The sequence below is a fragment of the Buteo buteo genome, chromosome 15, assembly GCF_964188355.1.
Source record: "Buteo buteo chromosome 15, bButBut1.hap1.1, whole genome shotgun sequence".
Taxonomy (NCBI): Eukaryota; Metazoa; Chordata; class Aves; order Accipitriformes; family Accipitridae; genus Buteo; species Buteo buteo.
In genome coordinates this window covers 10,448,173-10,475,504 of record NC_134185.1, presented here as the reverse complement: position 1 = coordinate 10,475,504, position 27,332 = coordinate 10,448,173, and the positions used below count along the sequence as shown (strand labels likewise).

Below are 27,332 nucleotides of genomic sequence, written 5' to 3'. Positions count from 1 at the left end.
GGCAGCCCCCGCCCCGCGGCTCCGCCCTGCCCCCGCCGCCGCAGTGACACTAATGAGCGAGTTCTTCCCACCGGTCTCCTGCTTGGAAGTGCTGACAGATCAAGGCAACAAATTTCAATTACAAGCCCTAATTTGTGTCCGCAGAGCGTTTGTTACCCATGTCAGTCCTGCCTGGCCCATCAGACGGGGCAGAACGTGGAGGAGGAGGAGGAGGAGAAGGAGGAGGAGGAGGAGGAGGGGGAGAGAAGGAGCGCATCTGCAGAAAGGAATAGATTTTTTTTTCTTTAAAAAAAAAAAACACCCCCCCCAAAAAAAAAAAAAAACTTGGCTGATAACTCGGATTTAAAAAGAAAGGCGAGGAAAAGCCCCAGCCCCTTGCCTGCGCGGTCGGGAGGACGGGAGGGCGGCCGGCGCGGCGGGCCGGGCGCGGGTGCCGGTGCCGGCGGCCGCGGCGCGCCTGGATGCGCGGGCTGTAGGTGGGGGGGGGGGGGGCGGGCATGGCCGACAAGCGGCGATCATCGCCCGGCACCACCATGAGCCTGAAGGCTCACGCCTTCTCCGTGGAGGCGCTCATCGGGGCCGAGAAGCAGCAGCAACAGCAGCAGCAGCCGCCGCGGCAGCCCAAGCGGCGGAAGCTGGGCGGCGAGGACGAGGCGGCGGAGGACGAAGGGGGCAGCGGCTGCTGCGCCAAGAGCTCCCCCGCCACCGCCACCGCCGGCAGGACCTGCGGCGACATGGAGCTGGGCTGCGCCGCCCGCGCCCCCGCCGGTGAGTGCCGCCCCGCGACCTGCCGCCGCCCGTCCGCCCCCGCCTCTCGCCGGGACTGCCGGGCGGCCGGCCCGCTCCCCCCGGCCGGGCTCCGGCTGCCCCCCCCCCCCCCTTTCCCCAGCCGCAGCCCCCTTTCCCCGTTATCCCTTCTGCCTTTCCACGCTGCATGCGCACCCACGTCCCGTCCCGTCCCGTCCCGGCCGGCCGGCGCTGCCGCTTAAAACCCGCCGGGCTGCCCGGCGCCCCGGCCGGCCGCGGGTGGGGTGGTCGGAGCAAGAGCGGGGGGTTTGTTTGCGAGGAGGGGGAAAAAGCGTTCGTAGAGCACGTACGCGGACTGCTAGGAGTGCATAGGCGACCGTGCGGGGGGGTGGGGGTGTGTACATATATATATATATATATATAAAAAAATCTCGGCGTATCTCTTCGGCACGCACCCGCACGTGCGCGTGTGCCACCGCGGGCGGACGCGGGTGCGTTTCCACGCGGCGGGGGCAGCAGGCCGCGGCCGGCGGCGCTCACGCGAAACGCGCCCAAACGAAACGCGCCGCCGGCCTCGCACCACGGACCCGCTGCCGCCCGCTTCGACCCGGCCCGGCCCGGCCCGGCCCTCCGCGGCCGGGACCCCCACTCACCTCCCCCCCCCTCCCCGCGCGCCCCCTCACGTCCTGGCGCGGCCGCCCGGCACTCGGGTCGCCCCCTCACACACCCACCCCCGTCCCGGCGCGCAAGGCCGCGGCCCAGGCCCGGGCCCGGCGCTGCCCGGCACCCCCGCCGGGCTGAGGGAGTCGTCCCCGCGTCCGCTCCCCGCCCCGGTCGGGGGGTCCGCGATCTCTTCCCCCCCCACGCCCCGGCCCCTCTGGCTTCCTCCGCTCTCTCCGCAGGCGGCTGCGAGGAGGGCTTCCCGGCGGCCTCCCCGCCCGCCTCCCCCGGCGGCTCCCCCAAGGGTTCGAGGCCCGGTTCGCCGCCGCCCACGCCGCAGGCGCCGCGGGTGGACCTGCAGGGCGCCGAGCTCTGGAAGCGCTTCCACGAAATCGGCACCGAGATGATCATCACCAAGGCGGGAAGGTAACGGGAACCCCGCGGGGCCGCCGCCCGGGCTCTCCCGGGGCCAGGCGGGCACAGGACGGAGGGCAAAACACGGGGGGAACCCCCCCACTCCCCACCCCACACCCCCAAATTTACGAGGCGGGTAGATGGCGATCGTTTTAGGTGGGCGCGGGAGGATGTGGCGTTTGGGGCTTCCTGCTCGTGAGGGCGAGGTCTGGGAGCGCCGTGGGTCCTTCTGAGCGAGGGGAGAGTTTTTCCCCCTTTCCAGTGGAGACACGTGGTGAAAACCTGGGTAGTATAAAAAGTATCTGAACTTATTAGAAATTACAAAAACATATTTTATTGAATCCATATGCTACCTTCTACGTTTTCAGAGAGGCTTTACTAATGATTGAAACGCAGTCTTAAACAGCACAAAGCAACATTTGTCTTGAGAGAGTCCAGTCGGGGAATTTCTGTTTTATCTTACAGGTGCACTGAAATAACAGCGAAAACTAGTTAACCGCAGTCAGGTTTACCCTCCTGCTTATTCAGAAATAACGGAGATAGGATTTTTCTTTCCAGTAACGACTTTTAATTGATTTTTTTATATGTGTGTATATATATATATTTTTTAAGAACAGCAGCAAACGCTGAATAAACTGGAATGGCTTTCAGGTTTATAAAATGCAGAAAAGTACCTTTCATTAGCTTGCAGTCAGCTCGTCACTAGGACATTTCTTTTTTTTTTTTTTTTGGCTTCAAGAATGAACTTTCTTGATGAAAGGCATGCCAAACGTGAGCTAAGAATGCATTTTTATGTTAAAACCACCGCGTCGGTTAATTACCCCGTTTTCTCCGTGCAAGGATCCAAGTCGTGAACTTTTGGTTTTTGTTGGGAGTTTTTCTGAGTGGCTTTTTTTTTTTTTTTGAGAAATTGCCTCGTAGATTCGTTTCTGCTTTCAATAAAGAAGTTTTACTATACCTTTCAAAGACAGAGTAGCTCTTGCACTTCACCTTTAGTAAGTTGCAGACAGGAAGTCCCGTCTCAATAAAGACCATATTGTTGGGTTACAGCATGGCACGTTGGCTTTTATAACTGCATCCTTGCGGTGTTATAATTGTATCACCGTGGATTTAGCTTTCGAATTTGCTGCTACAGAACTGATACACCGTTTAGCTGCTGTCAGTTGAAGCTTCAGTGGCATTTTGCATTTCTGTAAGTATTGCTCTGCCTGTGTGGAGGTGGTGTTTGCGCATCTCCAGAAATAGATTTCTAGCTAATATCTCGAACGGGCTTTAAATGCGCGTACTGCTGAAGTAAAGTCTCAAAACCAAATGATTTACTGTCTAACAATAAAGTTGAAATGATGTGGTAATAGCTGTACTCCCAAAGCGTATCCCAAAACATACGAAGCATTGTTCGAGTAAATGCACTTTAGAAATCTGTTTTGACATATCGAATGGGCCATTTCATGGCTATGTAACTATAATCGTCCAAAAGGACTCTGTAGGCTAAAAGGAAGAACGAGAAAAATCCCACGAACTGGTTACTTTTCCTAAACAACTGTTCCCGAGTCTGTTTCATATTAAACATGACCTCTCTCTTTCCATGTTCAGGCGGATGTTTCCCGCAATGAGAGTGAAGATCTCAGGTTTAGACCCACATCAGCAGTATTATATTGCTATGGATATTGTGCCAGTGGATAACAAAAGATACAGGTATGGTGACTTTAAGGCAAAAAACATATGATGCAAGCCATAGGGAGCTTGGCTATTGGAAGAAAACATTAACACTATATAAATTAGCAGAAGGTCGTGTTTAACTCTCCCTCGGATTCCTATTTTCATCCCCATGCATTTAAAAAAAAAATTGTGCCAAGTATGCAAAAACAACTAAAATTGCTGTTGAAGCTCTTTATACATCTGCCTTATGTTGTGTAAGTTCAGGTTTTGGCTTTCAGAGAGTGCAGTTCTAGTGCGGTCAGGAAGTGTTATCATGTTTTATTCCTCATCAGGTCAGTGGGAATCATCTCCTATTAACAAACACATATGAAAATGCTCATTTTTCTAGTGCTAAATGGCATTAACATTAATTAATAACATTAATAGCACTGATGTCTGTTTTAATGGCATATAAGCTTTCTTGGTCATGCTTCAAATTGATTATATAATTTAACGTAAAAGCTGTTTATCATTCAGATACTTGGTTGCTTAGATTCACAAAGGGTAATGTTTCTAGTTACTGTTTTTTAAAGAATTAATGGGTTATTGTCTGAGGAATAACGTGAGGAACAAAAGTAGTTGTTCTTTGAACATTCGAGAGTAGGAATTATGTGCTGAAACTCTCACTGTTTGGAGGGCAGTCATGTTTCGAGGCAGCTAGTTGGACTCTGCTGAGACCACTGGTCCTGTAGAAATGTTTGCAGGATTGGGCCCGCAGCAGTTATTATTGTGAATTGTAGATGTTTTGTAGGTCTTGCTTTACAGATGCGAGCTTGTGCTCCATAGTAGCCAGGAGGACCCTGGCCAAGTAGTTCAGGGGAGGCAGGATCAGGTCCTTACCAATTGCTGGTTTGATTGTTTCAACCCTATACTTAGTATAATGTAGGGAAAACCGCTGCAGATTTAATTGTAGAACTAGGAATATTTCAGACTAAGACTAAAAGCTTGGTTCTGCAGGAATGCTGCCTTGTTTCCTAAGCAAACACTGCCCTATGTTTTTTTGCATGTCCTTACCTCATTGACTGCAATTTTGTCCTTTTCTCCTGTGGTGTAGAAGACATTTCTTAGGACCATTTTAGATTTTGTGTTTTTCAGCAAGGTGCAGATACCAGTGCTGAGGAAGTCCAGTACATACAGTTAGGGGAGGCTTTTCTGACTGTACCATAGCGGAAAAAAGTGTTTCTTTGGACCAGGGCAGTGCAGCTCAAATGAAAGCCCTTTTCTTGCTTTGTGTGGCATGTGTGCATTTACTTAGCAATCTAAGCATATCATTCCTAGAAGGTCTGAGCAATTCCTTAATTCTTAGAAAAAGGGAGGTAATTATTCCAAATGGAATAAAAATGTTAATATTTAAAATTAAAAAGAGTTACATGGAATATGAGTTGTTTAACCCTCATTTCATTTAAAAAAAATACAGTCGTAATGAGCTGCATTGTCTGCCCAGTGTGATACGTGGTGCCCAGATAACTGAAGTAACTGAACAAAAGTTGTAGGAAGGGCAGTATTTTCTTAGTTAAATTTCTGTAATCATGTACTAGTACCACGCCTTTAACCTTCCCACTAAATATTAATGTTTCCCATGTTTTACTTGATTCCACTTTTCATTCTTTGCTGTGCAACCTATGATTTTTTTTTTTTAATTGCTGACTGTTATTTTAACTTTGGCTGTTCGTGTACAAACTGTCATGCAGATGTTTAGATATGAAAGACACAACAGCAGTCACATAGGGAGCCTAGTCTTTAGCTGTCATAGCAGAGAGCAAAATTAAATGGAAATGAAGAAAATTACAGCTAGGTCTAGACTTCTAGCAAAATTGGACCTTGTTGTAAATACTTGGAAGCTGAAGCTGTTGCTCAAAGTATTTTATGTGTATTTATGACTTTATTTACTTTTGTAGGGAAAGCATGTACTTAGTACAAACCAACAAATATCAAATAAATGAAGAATGTTGCAAACAGTTGACTGTGTGATCTGGGGTTGAGAATTTCTCTCTAGGAGAGAATTTCACCACCATTCTAGATCTTAGTTTTAGACCTTGATAGGAATTGTACAGAGCAATGCACGTATTGGATCATTTTGTTTCCATTTCCAATTATGTTGTTTGTCTTTTTCTAATAAGGAACTGAATTGTACAAACAAATTATTTGATAAAGTCTTTCTTGTTTTTATTAAAAAATACAGCTGAATTACTGGAATTTTACTATACTTGAAAAAAATACCTTGAAGTTTTTAATCAGTGCTTTTTAAATTGCCCTGTGAAGTGTCTGCCTTCAAAATAAGTTTTCTACCAAAGCAGGCACTATTTTTATTAGAAAATGACTTTGTCAGTATTGGCCTATCAATTGAAATATGGGCTGTGTTTTTTCATTTTTAAGCCTTTCTGCAATACTCTTCAAGAAAATTAATACGGTCTTGCAGAAATAGCAAGAGCATAGTTTGACATGGTTTCTTTATTTTTCCCAATCATAATGTTCTTTCCCTTCAATAGCTTTATTTATAGACTCTTACATTAGACTCAACATGTTAAATCTTCCAAATACGGAATTACTACTCAATTTGATAAATGAAGGACTAGATTCTTCGCTATTTGCTGATGCCTATTCAGAGCAGAGCCATAGCAATCAATGAACTGGCACTAGCTTAGAGCTCAGTGTGGAGCCTAGTGTTAAGGCTGTTACTGATTTTAAGAAGACTAAGGTCAGATCAGAGTGTTGTTTTTAACCTTGCTGTTGCAGACACCAGAACCACGTTTTGAAACTAAAAGAATTACTTTTATTTATTGTCTTTTTGCATTTTGTTAGTTGATGGGTACTTGCTGTATGTAATGGGCCCTAATTTGTTAATACTGAATGGGTCTGATAAATTATTTGGGGTTTTGCGGTTATAGGTATTTGTTTTCTTTTTATAGGTATGTTTATCATAGCTCCAAGTGGATGGTGGCTGGTAATGCTGACTCCCCGGTACCGCCTCGTGTTTATATTCACCCCGATTCACCCGCCTCCGGGGAGACGTGGATGAGACAAGTGATCAGCTTCGACAAACTGAAGCTTACCAATAACGAGCTGGACGATCAAGGGCATGTGAGTACTTGGTCTTCTGCAGTATTATATGTAGGTACATTGCTCAGCCCTGGAAGACTCTGACGTTCAGCTTCAGGGTGCCAGAAATAGGCTTGACTTTTCAAAGCTGTTTTGGAACTTTACCGTCCAGATCTAAAATCTGCTTACTTTCTGCTCCGATAATTAACTGCTTATTAGAGCCTGCTGTTTTACTCCCCCCTCAAAAACAGAACTCCTTCTGCAAAGTAAGACTTTACAAGGCTAAATTGCCTAATACGAAGGGGCAGAATTGCTCTCATGTTTTCCCACCGAGTGTGTTACTTGCAACTTCTGCTACGATCAAAAAGGACGCTTAAATTCACAAGTGGCTAGAAGAAACATTAATAGTGTGTAATAACTTCATGTGAATAAAAATACACTTAACTATTTTCTTAACCTAAACATTTGTGTGAAATCCCATGAGGTGTTAATAATTGCAGTCAAAAACGAACAACATGGGAGCTGGGTTTGCTCCGATAATGATTTATTACATACCTTATGAAGCAAGACCCTTTCACAGCTGAGGCTCATTACTTCTGAAAAAACTGGCGAAGACGTATGCAGTATGAGTGTTCTGTTTGCAAGTTCTAAATTGTTTAGTTATGACATTATCTAATGTGACAAAATGTGTTATGTTAATATTTCCTTTTCTCTTCAAAACTGTTGAAACATGACAGATGTAAGCCAGTATCTTTCCAGCAATCCCTAAAATAGTTTTACTTGACACCTTAGGAAATAATTAAAAAATGAGAATTGTTTTTAGTCAGGGTGAAGTCTTTAATTTTGCAAAATCCCCTAACTAAATGGCAAATGTTGGCTTCCTTTCAGAAGGATCATCGAGTTCCAAGTGGTAGAGTTTTAAGATGTTGGAGGCTAGTTCTGAGACAGGATGTGGATTCCATTGTCCTTAGCGTAGCCCGATTTATTCACCAGGATACTTTCTCCTTCATGGAAGGGAGTGAAAGAAAATGTACCTGGCACAGAGTACAAAGATACTACATGCATCTTTCAGGATAGTTGTAACACTGTGACATTAAGCCAGGTATTTTATCAACACATAGTCCAAGTTTAAGTATGAGATTTTTTTTCCCGTTTGTGTTTGTAAAAAGGATTAACGTGAGATGCCGGTCAAATTGTGCAGGAGCTACAACTTCTATGTTACAGAGGCAGGAATAGAGGAAACTGGCTGGACTGAGCTAGCAAATGTGGTAACAAGGATAAAAAGCCTCCCTTTCCTATAATACTGTTTATAATTTTATTGCATTCTGCCTTAAAAAGAACGTGGGGGTATTCACATCTCTTAAGTTAGCGGGACTTCTCTTCAGGCTCGTAAGAAAGACATTTTCTATTGCTCCTTTCCAGAACTACAGTTACGGGGTCTCATTTGGCAGTGTCCGCTTGAGTTAAGGTTAGCCCACGTAGTTCCCTTCGTTTCCCCTGCCTTCGTGTATTTGTGACTCTTCTTGGATGGGGGAGTTGCTTCCTCTGAGTCCTGAGTCTATCATAAGGGCTTTAAAAAGTGAAGTGGATACGAACGGGTAAAATGTTGCTTTTCCAATGGAGAGCAGGCCGGCTGGTTTTTGTACTCACGCATTTCAGAGGGGCGATACGTGGGTACTGTGGTCCACCCCTGCATTTGCAGTCGCAAACTACCCTGTGATAAAATCTCAGTTATGTAGAGAATTGTATTGCTGTATTTTTCCATCCCAGATCTTAGCTTTGTTTTTATTCTGAACTGAAACCTGTGTAATGTACACAGCACGCCATTATTCATAATGTGGGGGGATATAAATTTTCTGGTCTTTAGTTAAGTGTTTCGATTTGGAAACTAGTGAAGCAAAGCCCTAGTACAGTGATTTGAGACACATTGAACTGATTCAGAGCTATGGCAGCGCCCCTCCTCCCCAAAATGGAAATTTTAGCATTAAAATAAAAGGACAAAAGAAGGATGACTGTAAAATAATTTCGTATTTCTCAAATCTGGGAAATTGCAAACATGTCATTCATAATTACCAGAAAAGGCAAAAGCAGAAAGCAGAAAAGTGTCTCTTCCAATGGGTACATTTTTTCTTTTAAAGCTATGGTAGTGTGGAATGCTGTATTGAAAAAGCTATGTAGCCTCTGAATGCCTCCAGCAATAATGGAAAACGAATAATCATATTTTGTGATGAATATAAAAACCAATTGTTTCTCATAAGCAGGAAGAAACCATTTTTCTCAAGAGGGTACCAGGGAAGGGATGGGGGATTGCAAGAGCTAGGGGTCAAGGCTGCACTGTCCCTCAAATACTTGTTTTTACATCAAGTGTTCTGACTCTCCCACTGCTGTATGGGAGATGGAGTATATTTTAGATGATTAGAAGGTTAGAGGTTTTTTCCCCTCCTTCTTGGGCAGAATGGCTCAGAGAAACTTCGGTGGGATCTCCACACTCTGCCATCGCTCCTCCGGTAGTTCAAGCAGTGTCGGGTTTTAGCTGTTGTTCTTTGGGTGTGCTTTCCGTGCTGACTGGTTCTGGGGCTTTAATCCTTCTCAAAATTGTTCCTTTTTATTTCCCGTGCTCCTCAGAGGCGCAAGCTTTTGCAGAGTTTTTCTGTTAAAATCCCAGGGCTAGGTTTTGATCTTGCAGGTGTGGAGGTAGGGAGCTCGCATGAGATCAACCCAGAGCCCTTTACCTATTCCAGAGTATTAATTCTCAGAATCAGTGAGAGAAGTGACCCACGTCCATGGGAGCGGGAACAGTATTTGCAAACAGACGCTAAGGTCGTATTCCTGTGCAGTATTTATACTGTGGTAGTAGTTCGCGGCAGCCAGCTCCCCTTGCATCGCGTTGGCCTGGGATTAGCTTCTTGTGAAAGGAGATCAGCCACCTCTAAGACGACTTGCTTCGCTGCTCGAACGCTTTCTGGGCTTCTTGCTGCCTGCTGCTATTTTAATCAGTATTTTGAGTGGGAGTTTGTGACGACGTAATTTTATAGCGCTGTTCTGTGAAGAGATTTTGAAGTACATTTGCACGTAGGACACTCTCTGATACATGGGTTCCACTTGCAGGCTGAGGAGATCAAGCAAAATTTGTAAGGATATGTTTTCCTTGTGTGTTTTTGATCTCAAAAGGGAGTCCCAGGGTGAATTCCCTACTTCGGAAAGATTGTGTGCTTATAGAGGCATTAAGGCCCGATGGCGTCATTAAGACACATACTGTGGCATTTGTGTCTTTCTGATTTGTGATGGTAAGGAAAAGTAAACCTGCATTTTGCAGCTGACACTGAGAAGTGCGTGGTCTGGGCACTCTTTGTTAATGCCTCTAATCCATCTCTCATCTGTGGAGTAAGTGCTGCATTGTAAACGCAGTCTCTCCCTCTGGCTGGTTAGAGCTGGCTGATTTTTCTATTTTTATGCAGTTTTTAATCTGAATTTCAGTAGAGGGGAAAAGTCAATATTTTTGATGCTGTTTTCCATGCTTTTCAACTGAGTATTTTTTGATGCAGAGCAACATCTTTTAACTTTTAGTGAAAATGGGGCTGTTAGCGTGTTAATTGTTCCTTGGTGGTTGGTTCTTTTTTTTTTCCCCATTTGAAAGTGGGGTGAGGCTGAAAGCAGAGGCAGACTGTTACTCTGCCCAGACTTGGCTCCAAGTAGCAAGCTCTGCTTACAGTCAATGGGTAGTTATATGTTCTTGTCACAATGAAAAGCTGGGAAACATCAGCATTTGCACTTGCAATTTTTGTCTTTGTGAAGAGGCATGGTCCTCAGCCCCACACACTTTCCTGACTGCAGAAAGCCTGAATGCATGGGCTTTGCAGGGAGGATAAAGGAGGTTTTTTGGCAAAAAACAGCGGCAAGGTAAGGACCGTGCCAGTGGTGGGGAGGTGGCTGTGTAGTCTGTGCACCGCTGAGCTGCCGGAGGATTAGCATCTCCCCTGCAAAAGAGTATCGGGCCCTCGCTTGTTCTGGCTGTGATGGTTGTGCCACGGTGGTGCCCGAGCTCATGGTCAGCTCTGAGGCCTCATCATGGCAACATCTCTCAAAAGCCGTATTGCGAAGGGAATCCCAGCTTTGTGTATCTGCAGGTGCGTCGGCCGCCTTTGCTCTGCCAGGCTGTTGCCTTGCCCTGCCGCTTACCTGTGGGCTCCCTGCTGCGGCACCTCCTGTCTGATAACGATGTCTTGACAGCTGCTGTGGTCAAAGTGTAATTTTACCTTTGGCGGGAGAGGTTTGTTCCCCCACGAAGTGTTTTCGTCTTGCCCTTTTAGGGATTTATAGAGAGAGGCAGGCTCTTCAGTTGTGAGTTGAAAGTTATGCCAGTTGGTGTTTGGCATTTGGTGGGACTTGTTCGGGTTGGGGTTTTTTACTGTTGGCTTTGAAGGGTACAAAGGGAAAGTTGCTACCTCTGCAGGTAAACTGTTAGATCCCGTTTGTGCTGTTAAATGTGCAAGCACTTAGCTTTCTCTTCACAGTAGCTTTAGGTGATGCTTAGATTAATAGAGCTAAACGGTTTTTGGAGTGGGTGTTGCATCTCCCTCTGCTTTTATGTCCTATCTTCATAGTGTTGCTCTTTAATTCACCGGGGCTCTGCAGTTATGTATTTTTTAGAATTCAGAGTCCTGATCATTAACAAAGATCCCGTTGTACAAGGCACGGTACAAAATCCAGAAAAAAAAATATTCTTGCTATGGATTTGCTAATCGTCTAACAGTGTGTCAGCACAGGAAATTTCAGTATAGCACAGAGCCAAGCCAGGTTGCTCTTAAGAGCTGACAAGGATCAGTTTAGCTGTAATAGCCACCCAGATAAGGAGCGGGAGGTGTTCATCTCTATGCTCCTGTGACTTCACTTGTTCTGATACATGAGCAGAACTGTTCTTAGCTGCCTAGGTTATCATTGCGTACAGTCAAGTCTGCTGTGTAGGCAAGTGGTAGTTTGCACTGCAGAGCTGATGGGGTGAAATAACGGGTGGGAGCAGAACGTGGCATGCTCCGTGGCACCCAGGCAAATGGCAAGGCACAGAATAGCTTTGAACAGTGGAACGGAGCTTTTCTAGATCATTTTTTTCTGTTGCACTGGTACCTCCCCTGGTATCGCTGGGTGTTCACAAGAAAATAGGGTCGGGACTGTGCTGTCCTCTCTACATTTTCATTTTTTAGATCTTTGCCAGCGGAGAACTGAAAGGAGTGTTGTGAAAGAGAATACACATTTGCATGATAAAAATCTTGCTCTGAGCAAGATTTCAGAAACTGGGAAAAGGCTTCATATGAGAACATCCATAGGGCACTCCCTGAGCAAATTAATTGGAGCCTGTGATGTCATTGTCAAAACCTTACTTACAGGCTAATAAAACCCCTGATTATCCTCTAACTTGGCTTATCCAAAACGGGGTCATGTCATCTGGCCAGGACCAAGTGTATTAAACTAGCCAAACGCTAGTTTATCCAAATGAATGTAATGTCCTCTATGTCATTTGGATGAATGAACTTCCACGGTGTCTGGCATAGGGGCTCTGTCGGGTGCCTGAGCACATGCACATTCTGAGGCTACTCAAGGAGCAGGAAATTAAAAAGCTTCCCCTGAATGTTGATTAGTGGTTCCACAGGCCAATAGCCATAGGACTATTTATTTATTGAGTTACTCATTTCTTAGGCCTTCCAACAATAATAGTTGAGCTTCCAATTATTTTTTTGTTGAAATCTTCTATTTTAGTAGTGGTTATCTGAAGTGGGGTAAAACAGAGGAAAAATTCTGTATTTTAAATCTCCTCTAAAATTTGGGAGCAATAGCAAGAGGTATTTTTGTGTTTAATTTTATGCACCGTGAGTTCATATACCTCTCATTTATAATTTATTCTTAATTGAGGTTTTGTATGCTGAAAGGTGTTTGTGTATTGATATTCATTGTGTTATGAATCTAGGGTTATTAACACTTTAGAGTTTTGGATTTTGGTATTACTTTACTCTAAGTCTCTGCTTCTTCAGAGTGTGAGAGTCTCAGCTTGTGTTCAAAACAAGTATGTTTCCAGCCTTTGAGATATCAGGAAAAAAATTTCTCCAAGCATATCCCGAAGGTTCCAAAAACAAAAGGCAAATGCTGCTGCCCTTAATCCTGTTAGATCAAATCCAGGCTCCAGTAGAAAAAAGTGACAAAACTTTCCTAATTCCAGTGGGACCAGGACTTCACTCCTGTTTTTTGTTGGTTTTTTGGGGTTTTTTTTTTTTTTTTTTTGAGTCAGTCTCAATTGAGCCAGTCTCTGAATTTGGAGCTCCTGAGTGGTAATTTTTAAATGCTTAGGGTTGGCAATAACATAAACGCACAGGGATTAGACTACTGTAATAAGAACCTTCAGAGGTTAAAGAAAACATTTGATTTCCAGTAAGTGGCATGGTAAACACATACCGTAATCTGTTCCAAAAAGCTATTAGTCCTGAAACAGCAGGGTGTCCTTTCTAATAAATGTTATCTTTTTCCTTTCATGACTGCATAGATTATCCTTCACTCTATGCATAAATATCAGCCTCGTGTCCACGTCATCCGAAAAGACTGTGGAGATGATCTGTCCCCTGTCAAGCCTATCCCTTCAGGAGAAGGGGTGAAAGCCTTCTCCTTTCCAGAGACAGTTTTCACTACTGTCACAGCGTACCAAAATCAACAGGTAACTTGGGCTTTCTGCTTAGCACTTTACCGGCTTTTCAGAGTAGACCAGGGAAATGAGAGATAGGAGAAACGTGGATACTTTTTATTATACCACTTATTAAAAAGCATTGTCTAAACCCTTTTTGTGTCATGAGTAGCTCTTACTAGTAGTATTGCAGCAGCGCCTGGAGGCTATAGCTGAGACTTCAGGGCATGTGGGCTAGATGCCGCATGTAAAAAGTTGTTCTTATTGTGGTGATCATACAGTCTAATTAGCATAGTTACTGTTGTCTTAATTATAAATACAGCATTGAAACACAAGGCAAAGAACAGTCTAATTTTTAAAGGTGTTTTTGTACCTTTAATTGTAGATACATGTCTAGATAGAATTTTTAAAGCACTTTTGTTCCTGACTCCAGTGATTTCAAAAATCCCAGGACCTTAACAGAGAAGCTGAGGTCTGAAGAAAGTTGCAGTCGTTTTCATTAACTGCATTCAGCATATATTATTAATGGCAATTTATCTGGGTCCACACAGATTCAAAGTCAAAGTAAACTGCAGGTTGTGTGACTCCAGTGTTTGGCTCTTACTACCACTTGCTTAAGTATTAACATACATAGTGACACCATAGTTAGTGTTGTGACATTTTGTTAATTCCACGTAAGTTATTGCAGCTATATTTTTGGAAATTGCGTACGCCTTGCTATCTTTACAAAGAGAACAGCAGGAGGGCCGTGTAAATACTGAAATATAATTATTTCATACCTATCCCATTTATTTAAATAAATTACAAGTATTTTAGGGGGTGTGTGCTGTTGTTTTTATGGAGGATAATAGTCTAGAGATAATCTCTCTCTTCACATTTCCTTCTTGACCCATACAGAAATAAAATTTAATTTAAATTTTATTGCAGTTAGGCTGTATACTCTCTTAGGTGAAGAATGACATTTGCCAGAAGATTTTTCTCAAGAATTCCAACCTGCCATTTGGTAGCATTAAATACCGATTAGCTTCTCTGGGGATTTGTAAAAATAATGGTCAGAAGGCTGGCCCTTGTTTTGCTGTGTTTCAGGACAATCATCTTAAACCATACAAACATGAAGATATTTCTACTCCACTGTCAGCTTAATTCTGTCAGGATAGTAATTTGATGTGTTGGTTAGCCAAATTTGCAGGTAATAATTTCTTCAATCATCTTCACAGATAACTCGTCTGAAGATTGATAGGAATCCATTCGCCAAAGGGTTTAGAGATTCGGGACGTAACAGGTAGGTGTTGGGGAAGGAGGTGGGCTTGTTACTGCTGACAGAATCAGTTTGTGGAGGCTGGTAGAGGGGACTACCTGTATTTACAGACAAATTAGTCTGGGGACTGAGACTCCCTGCTGGAGCACTTAGGTTTCCCAGTAATGTTCTCTGTGGTGGGCTCCTGTTCCTACTCCTCTAACTATCTAGGTCAAGAATGGGTTGGCACATGGCTTGACTCATGTACTCGGGTTTCCTTTTGGTGGAAGCGGCAGCATACCACGAAGGCTGCAAATGGAAATAATGCATACTCAGGTCTGTGATTTCAGGCTGCTCCTGAAATCTCCTCTTTCTCCTGGCTGGAGACACAAATTGCAGATGCCAGTGTCAAACTATAAGCCCAGGCTTTCTTGCACGTAAGTGGCATTTCGTATGCATGAATGGCTCGTTGTTTTCTCTTAAAGGAGGAGAAACTAAGCTGCCTCTTACAGTAACCTTTCCTTTAGTACACTTGCCTAGGAGGTGGGACACCTGTGATCAAGTGTCTCTTTAGCCTAAAGAGATTTAAATCCACTTCCTAGGTGAGTGCCTTTCCTACTAGGCTATAGATGACCTTGAAATGGGCCTGGTTTCCACCTTTTCTGTTGAGGTTGGACTGCTTAATTGCTTGTTCTCTCTTGATCCATGAATCTTTCAAAATAGCAATGGGGAATCTGAGTAGTGCAAAGTGGAGACTTGGGTCTAGTCCCTGCTGCCAGTACTGATGACGTATTTTATCCAAAGACTGTTTAATGCAAAATACTTAAGCCTGTTATGAATTGTATGTTAAACCATTTCAGCTAAAAAAAGCAGCATTTAATTGTGGTGCATATTATACATCAGTTCCAGTGACCACATTGCGTTTGGTGTCTACAGCTGCTATATTTATGACCTAGCCTTGCAGAGAAGGGAGCAGGCTGTGTGCTGGTAGGAATGCTCAGAGAGTATCTTTTGGTAGCTGCTTTATTGAGCTTCTCTTTTAGCAGAGGCTACAGCATTAAAGCCTGTTTTGTGCTTCCGCCTGAGTGACATAAATGCTGAGACTGGACAGCAAATGAGAGTAGTTTTTAGAAGATGAACAGTTATAGAAGGGGTGGGGTAGTTGTAAAGATTTACAGGAATTCATTGTAAGTATCTTTTCAGCTTGCACTCTGCATTTGCTGCTGTCTAAGATTTTTGTCTTCTAGCAAGAAACAAATTAAGTGAACAGTAACTTCCAGATAAATGCAGTGACTGAAGAAACGAAACATGCTGTGTGTACTTGGGGAAGAAAAGAGTAGCCATACATGCCTTATTTGACAGCTCTCCGTAGGCAATGTCTCTGCTATGCATGCTTTTTGCAGAGCTATAAAATAAGTACTAAGAAGTCTCCTAAGAAGTGTGAAACTCTGACTCCTCTGTAATTTCTGAGTTTAAGTGGAGTTAGAATTTTTTCGATAATGTTATATGAAACAAGAGAAGATGCCCTTGAAAACAGGAGGAAAGAATCGTTCAGACACCAGTTTTGAACTGGATTTAACATGACAGGACAATCCTGGACATCCCCTACCTGAGGATAATGTAGGTGCAGTAAGAGTACTATATCTGCAACCATGCAAATCCAGTTGTAAGACTGGGGATATCCAGAGAGGTTTTTTGGTTTGACTGCTAGGAGTAAATTTGGTTCGGGCATTAGAAAAAAAGCAGGATATTTTAATTGAAAGACAGTTACAGTTTATGGAAATGGATTAGGAGGCCAGTCCTGTAGGAAGGGCCAGCCTCTGTAAAATGTTTCAGAACTGGCTTTAGGTGAGGTCTGGATGCTTTTAGTGTAACAAACACACTTGTTACAGAAGTGACTCTGCAAACTCTTGTCCATTGCAAATTGACCTTGGTGTACTGAAGTCAGTGTTGCTGTCTTCTTTGATAGGCTCTGTGGTACTGCATAAGTGTGTTTGGGAATGCAGCTCAGGTTTTTAATTGTTGAGGAAAATTTCTTTTTTTTATTTAAATTAGTTGTTTACTCAGTTGATTATTAATCTACTCTGTTGCTAAATATTGAAATTAAATGTTAAGATTCTGTTATCTTCATTGTTCTGGCTGGTGTGTTTATCAGCAAGGCATTTTAGTCTGCAACAAAAGTGTAAAAATATACTGTGGTACCATTGTATATCCAACTTTTCAATATTGCTTTAATTATTGCAGCTATCTCTACTCTGCACTGCTGCATGCAATAATTCTGTTTAATTAAAAATATTCCCTTTCAGGTCATTCCTGTTCAGTCCCCCAGGCTATTTTATAGAAATCAGTAGCTTCACCTTTTAAAAGCATTCCCTGTGCATTTGCAAAGCGCAACAGAATTTATGTGCTGAGAATAGTTTCATTCTTCAGTTAGGCCTTAAGTTTGACCCTATAAAAACTTTTACTCAGGAAAGGACCAGAATTTCTCCCTTTAAATACTTCAGGAAAAACATAACTGTTTTGTTAAATAAACTTGGCCATTTGATAGCGTAAATTAGGGTGGTGATAAAATGTGGAAATTGTTCGAAGGCATCTTGTATAAATTATCGCCTTGGCTGCACTCCTCCAGGAGGCGGCTTTTATCTTCACTTTAACTAGAAATGAAAATTCACCATTACTGCAGAAAATGAAGGCTATCTTTTTAGTCCAGGTTCAGCTAATAAATACTTTATAAATGTTTCCTGACATACATTTGTGATCCTGCTGGAAATGCAATGGGGAAGAAGCAGTATCAGAAGAACATGTTGGTAGCTTCAAATTGGGCTATTTGCATAATTTGAGTTTACAGAGTGCTGCTGCTCAAAGGCAAGGCCACTTGTATTTGGTGTGTGCCTGATTCTGACACTTAACAGGCTTTTGGGGCCCAGCAGCCAAAAATAACAGCAAAATAATACCTCTGAGGTGCATTATTCTTAAAATTATGTCAGAAAACAAACGAGCCTTTACCTTCAGGAAATAGAGATTCTTCTGAATACTGTCTGCCGTGATTTTCTACCCAGTTATTTCTACTTTGTCATGACACTGTTGAAAGAAAATGACAGAAGATTTTTAGTTTCTAAAGGCATTTTGCTCAGCACGTAATAACCAAAGCACAAATTATTTTATACATTTTAGTAGCAAAAGAGCTGTACACCTATGCCTTGCTCATGTTGTAAGTGTGATTTTCCAACTCCATTGGTAATGACTGGGAATCCTGTTTTAATGGAAGTTATCAGTGGATCACCTTTGTTCTAGGCAGAAATAGGAAGTCATTCCTCTGGCAGTTAGAACAGTTGCTCTTAAGGAAATGTTATACTAGGAAAACATTTAACGTCATTTTAGCCAAGTATCCCCCATCAAATAACCCTCCCAAAAAGGCCGAACCCATTGAAATAGAGAGCCAGACTCGTGGAATTGGGAAACTCTTTGCGTGCTGCCAGCCCAGTGGCTGCAGATCATAGTGATCTCATGGATAAGGATGTAAGGCTCTTTTCTAAAAAGCAAAATGAACTTCAAAAGAATCCTGAAATGTTACTACTTCGTATATGTTTCTGAGGTAAAGTATCCACAGACATGTGACAAAATACAGCTTGCTTTCATGACACCATGATGTTTTTGTTCTAAATAGAATGGGACTGGAAGCTCTGGTAGAGTCTTACGCCTTCTGGAGACCTTCGCTGAGGACACTTACATTTGAAGATATACCTGGGATACCCAAACAAGGTAACGATCTTCTTTGTGTTCTTTCAAAATAAAAGTGCATGAAGATAAAGATTCACCCATCGTGCTTTATGCAAGTCCAGGTAAGTGTGTCACTTGCAGAGAAAAAGCAACCAACCAACACCAGTGCAGGCCATCACCTCTCATCAGAGTTATTCTAAGTTAGAAAACTAATTCTAACTTAACCACTGTGGCAATAAAAATGTTAGGTTGGAAAGATGAATCAGATCACATGTGGAGGAGAATGCTGGTTATTTAAGGATGGAATAACCTATTCCTTGGCATTATGCTCTGGTTAGATACACCAGGTAGAGATCATTTATAGATGACTTCTGTTGTACACATCCAGACTCCAATGTAGGAATTACTTGTGTGTTTAAGAGAAAAAAAAAAAGGAGTGAGAGAAGAAATGACCTCTTAAGTAATGAATAAATAGTAGCAAGCTTAATTGGGTTTCTTCCTTGGAAAGCCTTCTTGATTCTTAAAGACCTAAAAATTGTTCAGTAAAAGTCCCAACAAACTTTATCTGCATCCTAGAGCTTGAAAGAATGGACCTCCTCTCCATTTTGCTTTTTCCTGCTCCCCAGTCCATAACCTCTTGGTTTCCGCTTTCCCATCATACAGGTAGTGCTGTGAGGGAGAGGGATATTTAAATGGCCTGTTTGGACAGAGAGGGGAGTCTCTGTACTCTTTTCTGAGTTCCTTTATTTCCAGAGTACCCCAATACATATAGAAAACCTCTCACCCTTTTCCCAACTAAATCAGGCATACTGCTCCTGATTCTTCACATTTCCTGCTACCAAATTTACAAACATCCTACCTGCTTTCTTGATAATGTATTGCAAAGTCATTAAGCATTGTCAGAGCAAAAATCCAGAAGATACAGAAATACACAGAAATGAGTTTTGTCAATTTCTCCTTAGCCCACTCTTTTGAGAAATCTTGAGCATCAGTGCTTGATGTGGGCAATTAAAAAGGAGTTTTTGTGCCAAGTCATAGATATATTGGATGAGGGTTGGCAGAGTTTTGGGTGGGGCATAGGGGTGAGGGACAGTCCTCATAAAAAAGGCCTGGAATGTGAAGTCAGCATCAGACGTGAAATACCTTGTCAGACTGTGTAAGACTGAAAGGCACCTCACTGGGAAGTTAATCCATCTAGGAGACAGACCAGCTGTATTGCCCTGTTTGTATGTAGCAGCACTGTTTGAGAGCAGGGGAACTGCTGTCATGAGCTGCCCGCTTCCTTTTCTTCTGTTGCCTGAGGTTAAGGAGCTTGTTGAAGTTACTGTTGATGTTCAGAGGATGGGAACTGGGATCCTTGCAAAATCTTTAGTCGTCTATACCTTGCACAGTAGGGTGTTTTAGAGACTTGCTGAAAGAACCCATTAGAAATTTGTCCTGGTTATTAATGCTGGAAGTGCCCATCTTCAGATAGCGGAGGTGTTGGCGTAGATTTGAAGAAAAATAAGTATGCCTTGCACCAGGTTTTCTGGAATGTGGCAGTGTCTCATGGTGCTTTGAGCTTGTGGTGTCCCATCAACAGAGCAAGAAGCAGCAGGCAGAGTTCACTAATAATGTATTTTTCTTTTTACTAGCTTACCTGTGAGGAAAACCTGTTAACTTATTGACATCATTTTGTATCTCTTTGCAGCATCAAGCTGCATTCAGAAACAGGAGAGTCTTCCTTGTTAAGTGCCTTCCACCTGGGAGATGGTGAAGGGCGCAAATTAGTTTTTCTATGCTCGTTTTTCAGGGAGATACAATCTCTAAGAAAAGGAAGTGTTTCTTGCAGCTGGGAAACTTTCAGTCCTGAGAAAAGGCTTCACCTGTAGCAAGCAGTGCATTTTCAGGAGCATTCAGCACTGGTATTTGTCATGTAAAAAGTTCTGATATCAGTAAATGAACAGTTTGCAGTTTGCTGCAAACCTAAACCTCCACCTACCTGTTCCAGAAATGAAGCAGCCATGCACAGTACTCGGCCTACGCTTTTCCTGAAGTTGTTCTGAAATTTTTTTCTCAAGTTTTTTTGGTTTGAAGTTGGAAGGTTTTTTTCTGAAGTTTTGTTCTGAAATTTTGTTCTGAAGTTGTGAACTTCCCTGAACCTGTTGAACTGTGGGAGCCTCTATCATTTGAGTTAAGGAGCCTATTCCTGACAGTCAGGCACAGATTGCTTGAAATGCACTCGGGTTTACCAAGAGCATTGACAACACAAAATTTGTCATTTTGAAGGAGGCTTCCTGTGATGTGGTACGCACTTGGCTACATCTTAGCTGCCATGCAATTTCCTTCCAGTGTCAAATAAACAGTAGTTAACATTTTGGGCAGGAGCTCTAAGTATTGAGTGATGGTTGCGAAAGCATAACTTACGATCTCTTTCTTGGTCAGGTTGTTTCTTTAAAAATATGCATGTGCCATACACACACACCCTCACACAGCCGCTGCACATGTATGTACAATATTTTTTGAATAAATTTGCGTCGTGTTTCATTTCGAGGGTTGTTAAAAAAGACGGAGGTCTCGATCTGTTGCCTAGGAAGTGAACCTTTCCCAATGTGCTTCTTACATTGTAATATTCTCTTCCAGGAAACACAGGTTCCTCTACTTTACTCCAGGGATCCGGCAGTGGAGTGCCATCTACCCACCCTCACCTTTTACCGGGTTCCCCTTGCTCATCTCCAGCTTTCCACCTCAGTCCCAACACTAGCCAGCTCTGTAGCCTTGCTCCAGCTGACTACACAGCTTGTGCCCGCTCAGGCTTGACCCTGAACAGATACAGCACTTCTTTGGCTGAAACCTACAACAGGCTCACAAACCAAACCAGTGAGACGTTTGCACCCCCGAGGACTCCCTCCTATGTCGGTGTGTCGAGTAGCACAACTGTGAATATGTCTATGAGTGGCAACGATGGGGATGCATTCAGCTGCCCGCAGACTGGCTTATCTATGCAGATTTCAGGGATGTCTCCACAGCTCCAGTACATCATGCCATCCCCATCCAGCAATGCCTTCACCACTAATCAAACCCACCAAGGCTCCTACAACACGTTCAGACTGCACAGCCCCTGTGCGCTCTATGGATATAACTTTTCCACATCCCCTAAACTGGCTGCCAGTCCTGAGAAAATCGTTTCTTCCCAAGGAAGTTTCTTGGGGTCCTCGCCAAGTGGAACCATGACGGATCGGCAGATGTTGCCCCCTGTGGAAGGAGTGCACTTACTTAGCAGTGGGGGGCAGCAGAATTTCTTTGACTCTAGGACCCTAGGAAGCTTAACACTCTCGTCTTCTCAAGTGTCTGCACATATGGTTTGATGAAGCCTTTAAGTAAAAGTACAGTATGTTTGGTGTCTACAATGTATTTCTTTTGGAATATGAAAGGACACTCGATGTAGCTTGTAAAGTGTGTGTATATATAATATGAGAGGAAGTTTCACTGAATTTTTGACTTGTTTGTGGCCAGATTATTCTCCTATTTTGAGTTACACAGTTTGCTGCAGCGCAGACTGCTTTAGTTTTCTGGTATAATACACTTAGTTGTATAACACGTTGGGACATATGCAACAAATTAAGTAAGACTTCCTCCCCTTTCCCCCTCCTCTGTTCTAACCCCTTTAAAGAATGAAATGACACTTGGAGTATTAAACAACACAAACAAGCCCACTTACATTTCCTATAGTACTAGTGAGTTTCTTTAAAACATTCATACAATGATAAGCTGATGCACCAAAGGCATTTTACAAGTTTCTTCTCTGTTATAAGGGATATGAAGGGTATTTGGACTTTTAAGCGTTAAGCATCAAGCATCCAGCCTAAAATAGAAGTTTAGCTAATGGATTATTTACAAAGTAAACGGAAAGATTAGTTTGCCTTCTCATGATATGCTGTTTTTAGCTTATCAACGGCACAGCATTCTCACTAGGATTTTTGGTTTTTTTCAGCATTAGTCTAGTTTTATGATTAGGTATTTGAAGACAAATAATGCATATTCAAACTGTGGTGATAGGAGTAATTTAAACGAACAGCAGAAGCAGCGGCATTCCTTGGTACAGAATGAACTTCAGGGTACTTCATTTTTGTCAAAGGAAGGGCTTGATGCATTTTTTTCTCCATAAATATTGCCTTTAAGACATTTACTGGACAGTAGGATATTCTAATGTATCTTTGTTTTTGTATTTTTACTTTTTTAAAGGAAAATGCAGGTTTGATTTAGAAAAAAAGCAAGCAGAATGAGAAATTCCATTATTGGTTTTACCCGCTTGTGTGTGTGTGTTGTGGTTTGGGTTTGGGTTTTTTTTTTTTTTAATAAGGGCAAAAAGTCCTACATCCTCAGTATTTCATAAATACATTGCCTGTATCAATTAGGCAGATGACCCAGTTTGCCCGTAAGTGTTTCTGGAAGGAGAACTTTGTCGTAGCTGCCTCCCTTCTGCTCTGTTTCTCAATCAGTTTTTACCCTGGAATTGGAGACATTCCCTTCCTTCCCAGTTCTGGTTTTAAATGGCACTTGTAAGAACGCAGATCACAACGTGCTCCTGACCAGGCTTCTCCAGAGTGACAAGGATATGGGGAGACACTTGTCACGGTGAAATATCTGCCTTCATCTGCACCTGCACAGACCCGGTGTGCATCACTCCTGCTGCGAAAGCTGCCTCAGCTGCCCGCTTGTCGGAGCTGAACCATGGAGTTTGTGGAACAGATTTTAATGCTTGAGAGAACAGGTCGTCTTCAACAGTACACTAAACCTCCTTTATACTGTGCAGGTGATGTAAAGGCATTATAAAGTGGGTGCAGTGTAGTTGAAAATGCAGGAAACTGGTCAGCATTGAAGGAGAATAAGGCCTTTCAGATTTTACATTATTCTCTGTTAGATTTTTTTGGTGAAGGTGGATTGTCGTGTTTCTCAGGAGTTCCTATGTCTCTTCTGGCAAACAGTGGGCTTAACCACTCCCACTTCAAGAAAGACTCATTGCAGCTAATATTTCTTTGGTGGGATGGAGATAATCCATGCAGAAACAGCCCTCTCGCTATCTCCTCTTACCATTTGGGAATAGAAGAGAAACCACAGCAGTCTTTAAGCCTGTGCTTGGAGAAGGCTTTATTTCTATTAGTTACATATTTGTTTATGTTAGAGAAGACACATATAAAGTTCTCATTCAAAGCTGAAAAGACAAGAGGATGCAATTGAGGAGATGTGGGTTTGCTTCTTTGCTGTCTCAAACTTCCCAAGTGACCTTGGGCAATTCACTCAGCCTCTCTGTATCTAATGTCTTTTATTCTGTAAAATGTGATAATAGCACTTCTCTGCCTCACAGGAAAGGGTGACAGTACATTGAAGATGAAGATCTAATGTACTGTGGACAGTACATTACAGATGAATGGCTAGGTAGTGTTCATATATGAGGATAACAAAGAGCATTCGTGTACTTCAGGTCTGTCGCTAGTTTTGGCATTGCAGTGTCCTTTGAGGCAGACCTCCTAGCAAAGACCTGCAGTGCTAAAAACACTACTCAAAAACCTCACACTAATGATTTGTGAAATGGTTCTGAGATGTGTAGAAGATGGGCAAATTTTCAGTTATGTAAATTGTCATAGCTCTATTGGTTTAAATTAACAAGAAACGTGTGTATAGTTAATCCTGCTCTAGCCAAAACTTTGAAATGTTGCAGTTGGACAAATCTTTAAATGGGAAGAATGGTACAATTAATCTGTACTTGAAAAAGGATAATGATCCATGTCATCTTAAGGGCTGTGACTAGGTAGAAATGTGGAAGAGCTAAATCGTGCATGTTCCTAGAAGGGGAGAAAAAAGGGTTGTGCATGGATGTTCATGGAAGTGCTCCTGGCAAGAGTATGTACTTTATCGTCTGGGAATTTTTTAGAACTGGTCTCTTATTTTTCCTCAAATTATTCTTATCATATAACCACACAATATTGTTTGAAACATGTGTGCCTTAAAATTTGAATCATATTGTAAATACTTACTGGTGTGTCATTGTGAAAAGACTAGCTTTTTATCAATATAGTAAATGCTATATATGCATTATATCTATAATTATATATCTGTATTTTACAAAAATGCCACAGAAAATATATTAAAGTGTGTATTCAAACACTTTTTACTACATTTGGAAAATTGAGGGGCTTGGGCCTTTTTTTTTTCTCTACAACTTAGCAAGACCAAAGGAAGTGACTCTGAGGTAAGCTCTGAAATTCAAAGACTTAGTACAACAAGCTGCAACGATCTAACTAGTCCCCAATTCTTACATGGTTCAGTTTATCCATCTGCTGTTGAACCTCTCTGTTATTTGTATGCAAAGGTCACAACAGATGTTGGGTACAAGGAGATGCAGAGGCTGGTAGCAGAGCTGTAAGGTTTTTACGTGGGAAGAAGGGACCGAGCAGCTTGCTGGGCCCATTAGCCAGTGGTGGAGCTTTGCTGGTTCCTCCTAGCCCAGCTCATCCCAGCTGCCCCATATCTGGGAGATCTGGGCCAGATCTGGGAATTTAGCACTTCCATGTGACCAGGTGCTCAAGCGGGAGCTCGGTACTTTGCATATTTTCTCTCTATGGTCTTGTGGTCGCTCTCTCTCTGTTCTGCTTCTTCTAAATGCAAAAATCTGTTGATTCCTAAGGCACAATTTACAACCTCTGATCAGCTGGGTATACTGTTACTCAGCAATGAGCAACATTTCTCCCCCCAGAAATACTGTTATGCATAGTGGCCTTATTTCCTATTGTACTGCAATAAATGGTTCCATGTGATGTAGGGCACAGGGCCTGCAAATCTGATTACTTTAGAGACTAGGGTTTCATAGTCACTTAACACCAACATTGTTGCAAATGACCAGAATTAGTGCAAGAGAAGTAGGCACGAAATGCTTGATCATAAATATCAGGCCTTGAGAGAGAATGAAAGCTTCTGTTTTTAATAAGAGAAGAGCCGTTTTTGGAGTAGCACAATCAGACTCAGACGGCTCATTTCTGCGTCAACAGAGGACAAAAGGAGAAACTTTAAAATTGTGGAAGGTGTTGGCATTAATGCTAGCAAGTCTATACCATGAGTCTATACCAACAGGAGGAACTTAAACCATCATCAGAACTAGCTCACAGGTTCTGTGGATATATTCTTCCTGTAAAGGTGATGTATCTAATGAGTCTGTATAGAAATGTGTTTAAAAAGGCTGAAGAGTAGCTACTTCTAGAGGTGTATGTACCTACTTCACATGTGAAATTACTATTTTGTTGCACTCTTTGGAATATGCTGTCAAACTCTCATGACATCAGTGTTTAAGTTTACTTCGAAGTCCAAGTCTTAATGTCAATAACTGCAATTTATCATAATGAGGCAACAGTCTTTGTGGACTGACTTTGCACTTCAGCTGACAAAATATATTGACTTGTCGGTTGAGCTCTTCATTAATGTGATCCTCAGATTCAATATTTCACCTTGTATTTGGCACAGAGTTGTTGATATGTCAATTTAATATATGCAAAACTACAGGAAATGTTATGTTCCACCATATTCCTCAGTTTTACAGTTAATTCAAAACACTGATGTGCCAAGATGACACACACTTTAGGAGGTGATAGTTTTATCTGTTGTTTATATTAAATCTGAATCTGCTTCATCTGAAAAGGCTACAACTAAAGCTTTGTACCGTAATTTTCTAGGTCTTTCCTTGCCAAACATAACCTGCTGCAGGCTGGCTGAAAGCCTGTCCCTTCTTGAAATATGGTCAATGTTCGAGTTGCTCCCCACCTTTAGGCTCTTGGCTTGCAGAAGCACCAGACAGATTTGCAGGGGAAGAGGTCAGTACTTGCTCCACTGTTTGTTGTTGCCCTAAAGTACACTTCTATAGCAAAGACTCATTACCCACGGTGAAGTAAATAATCCGACTAAGTGTCAGCCATGATGTTTGTATCAATTTTAGAATTTAAAGTCCATAAAGTAAACATTTTTAAGAAGCATCAGTGAATCAGAACATCAGTATTGCTATCAGAAAATCCAAATACTGTGGGCAAATAGAAACGCTCTCCTGAAATTTATTTTTCTGTCACCTTCTGTTCAGAGGTGTATGACCCTTAAATAGTTAGTATCTCACATCTTCCACTCCACTAGAATGAACATTAAACCTCCAGGAGCTGGATACATTTCCAAATTTTTCCTTTGTGGCCTTTCTAAACGTTGGCGGTAACATCCAGATTTCAAAACAAGCACTCGGCCTCCAATTCTGCAGCAGCGAATGGCAGGAGAAGTGGAGATAGTACAAATGGACCCTGCAGTCCCACCGTGCGCTTTTGAAGTGTCACAGGTGCTGTGACAGCACCCACCATGTATAGTTCTATCTAAATCTATCTCAGCGCACCTCTCACAGGAGTCTGTACCCTAAAACGAGAACTGACATCAAAGGCTGGTCAAGAAGGATAAAGCATGATGTGAAAATGCTTGTGCTACCTGAAAGCTGGACTATTGCAGTGAATGTGAAGTGTAGCCCCCGCACAGACTTAACCTACACCAGCACTGCAGCCACTTCGACGGTGCTGTGCCCTTATGTTCATTTGCACACCACTGGGTTTTACTTGGATGCTCTAATGCAGAGCCAAGAGTGAATTTAGAGCATATTGGAGGAAACCTGGACTCCACTGTGGCCAGTGGTAATGTTGCCACTGACTTGAGCTTTATGGATCCCACATTTTCAGAGCCTGAGCCATCGCCCTTTCTGTTGCTGAGTGGTTTACCCATGCAGCAGCTGTAGTCATACTGTTTTCAGGGATGGTCTTCTGGCCCTTTGGGGTGTTTTTCAGGTGGATAACTGGCTTTTTGCATTCCACATGCTCATATATTGTGCTTTGCAGTTTTTGAGCCACAGTCTGTCTCACGCTGAAAGATAAGACAAGGCTGGAACTCGGTGCTCCCTCCCCCGGAAGCCTTGCCGATGGATGGTGTATTCCCTTCCACTGCAGATAATTGACTATATATTTCCCACAATGTTTTTATTGTATTTCACAGAGAAAAGTAATAAAAATAGAGGCTGTATCACAATCAAAGCAGTGTTTCCATTCCTCAGGCAATATTTTTCACTAACCCAAAGGAAAACACCTCCCCACCCTTTCC

The 27,332-nt window shown here is 42.7% G+C and overlaps 1 protein-coding gene across 1 annotated transcript; it reads left to right on the top strand.

Annotated features, from left to right (window-relative positions):
- Positions 1-249: 249 nt before the first annotated feature.
- On the top strand, positions 250-27,248 carry TBX18 (T-box transcription factor 18). Its single transcript, XM_075046551.1, has 8 exons — positions 250-768; positions 1,650-1,833; positions 3,415-3,516; positions 6,429-6,600; positions 13,091-13,258; positions 14,443-14,507; positions 18,130-18,224; positions 20,805-27,248. The coding sequence occupies exons 1-8, from the start codon at positions 498-500 to the stop codon at positions 21,527-21,529; spliced, it is 1,782 nt and encodes a 593-aa protein (XP_074902652.1). The 5' UTR covers positions 250-497; the 3' UTR covers positions 21,530-27,248.
- The last annotated feature ends 84 nt before the right edge of the window (positions 27,249-27,332 follow it).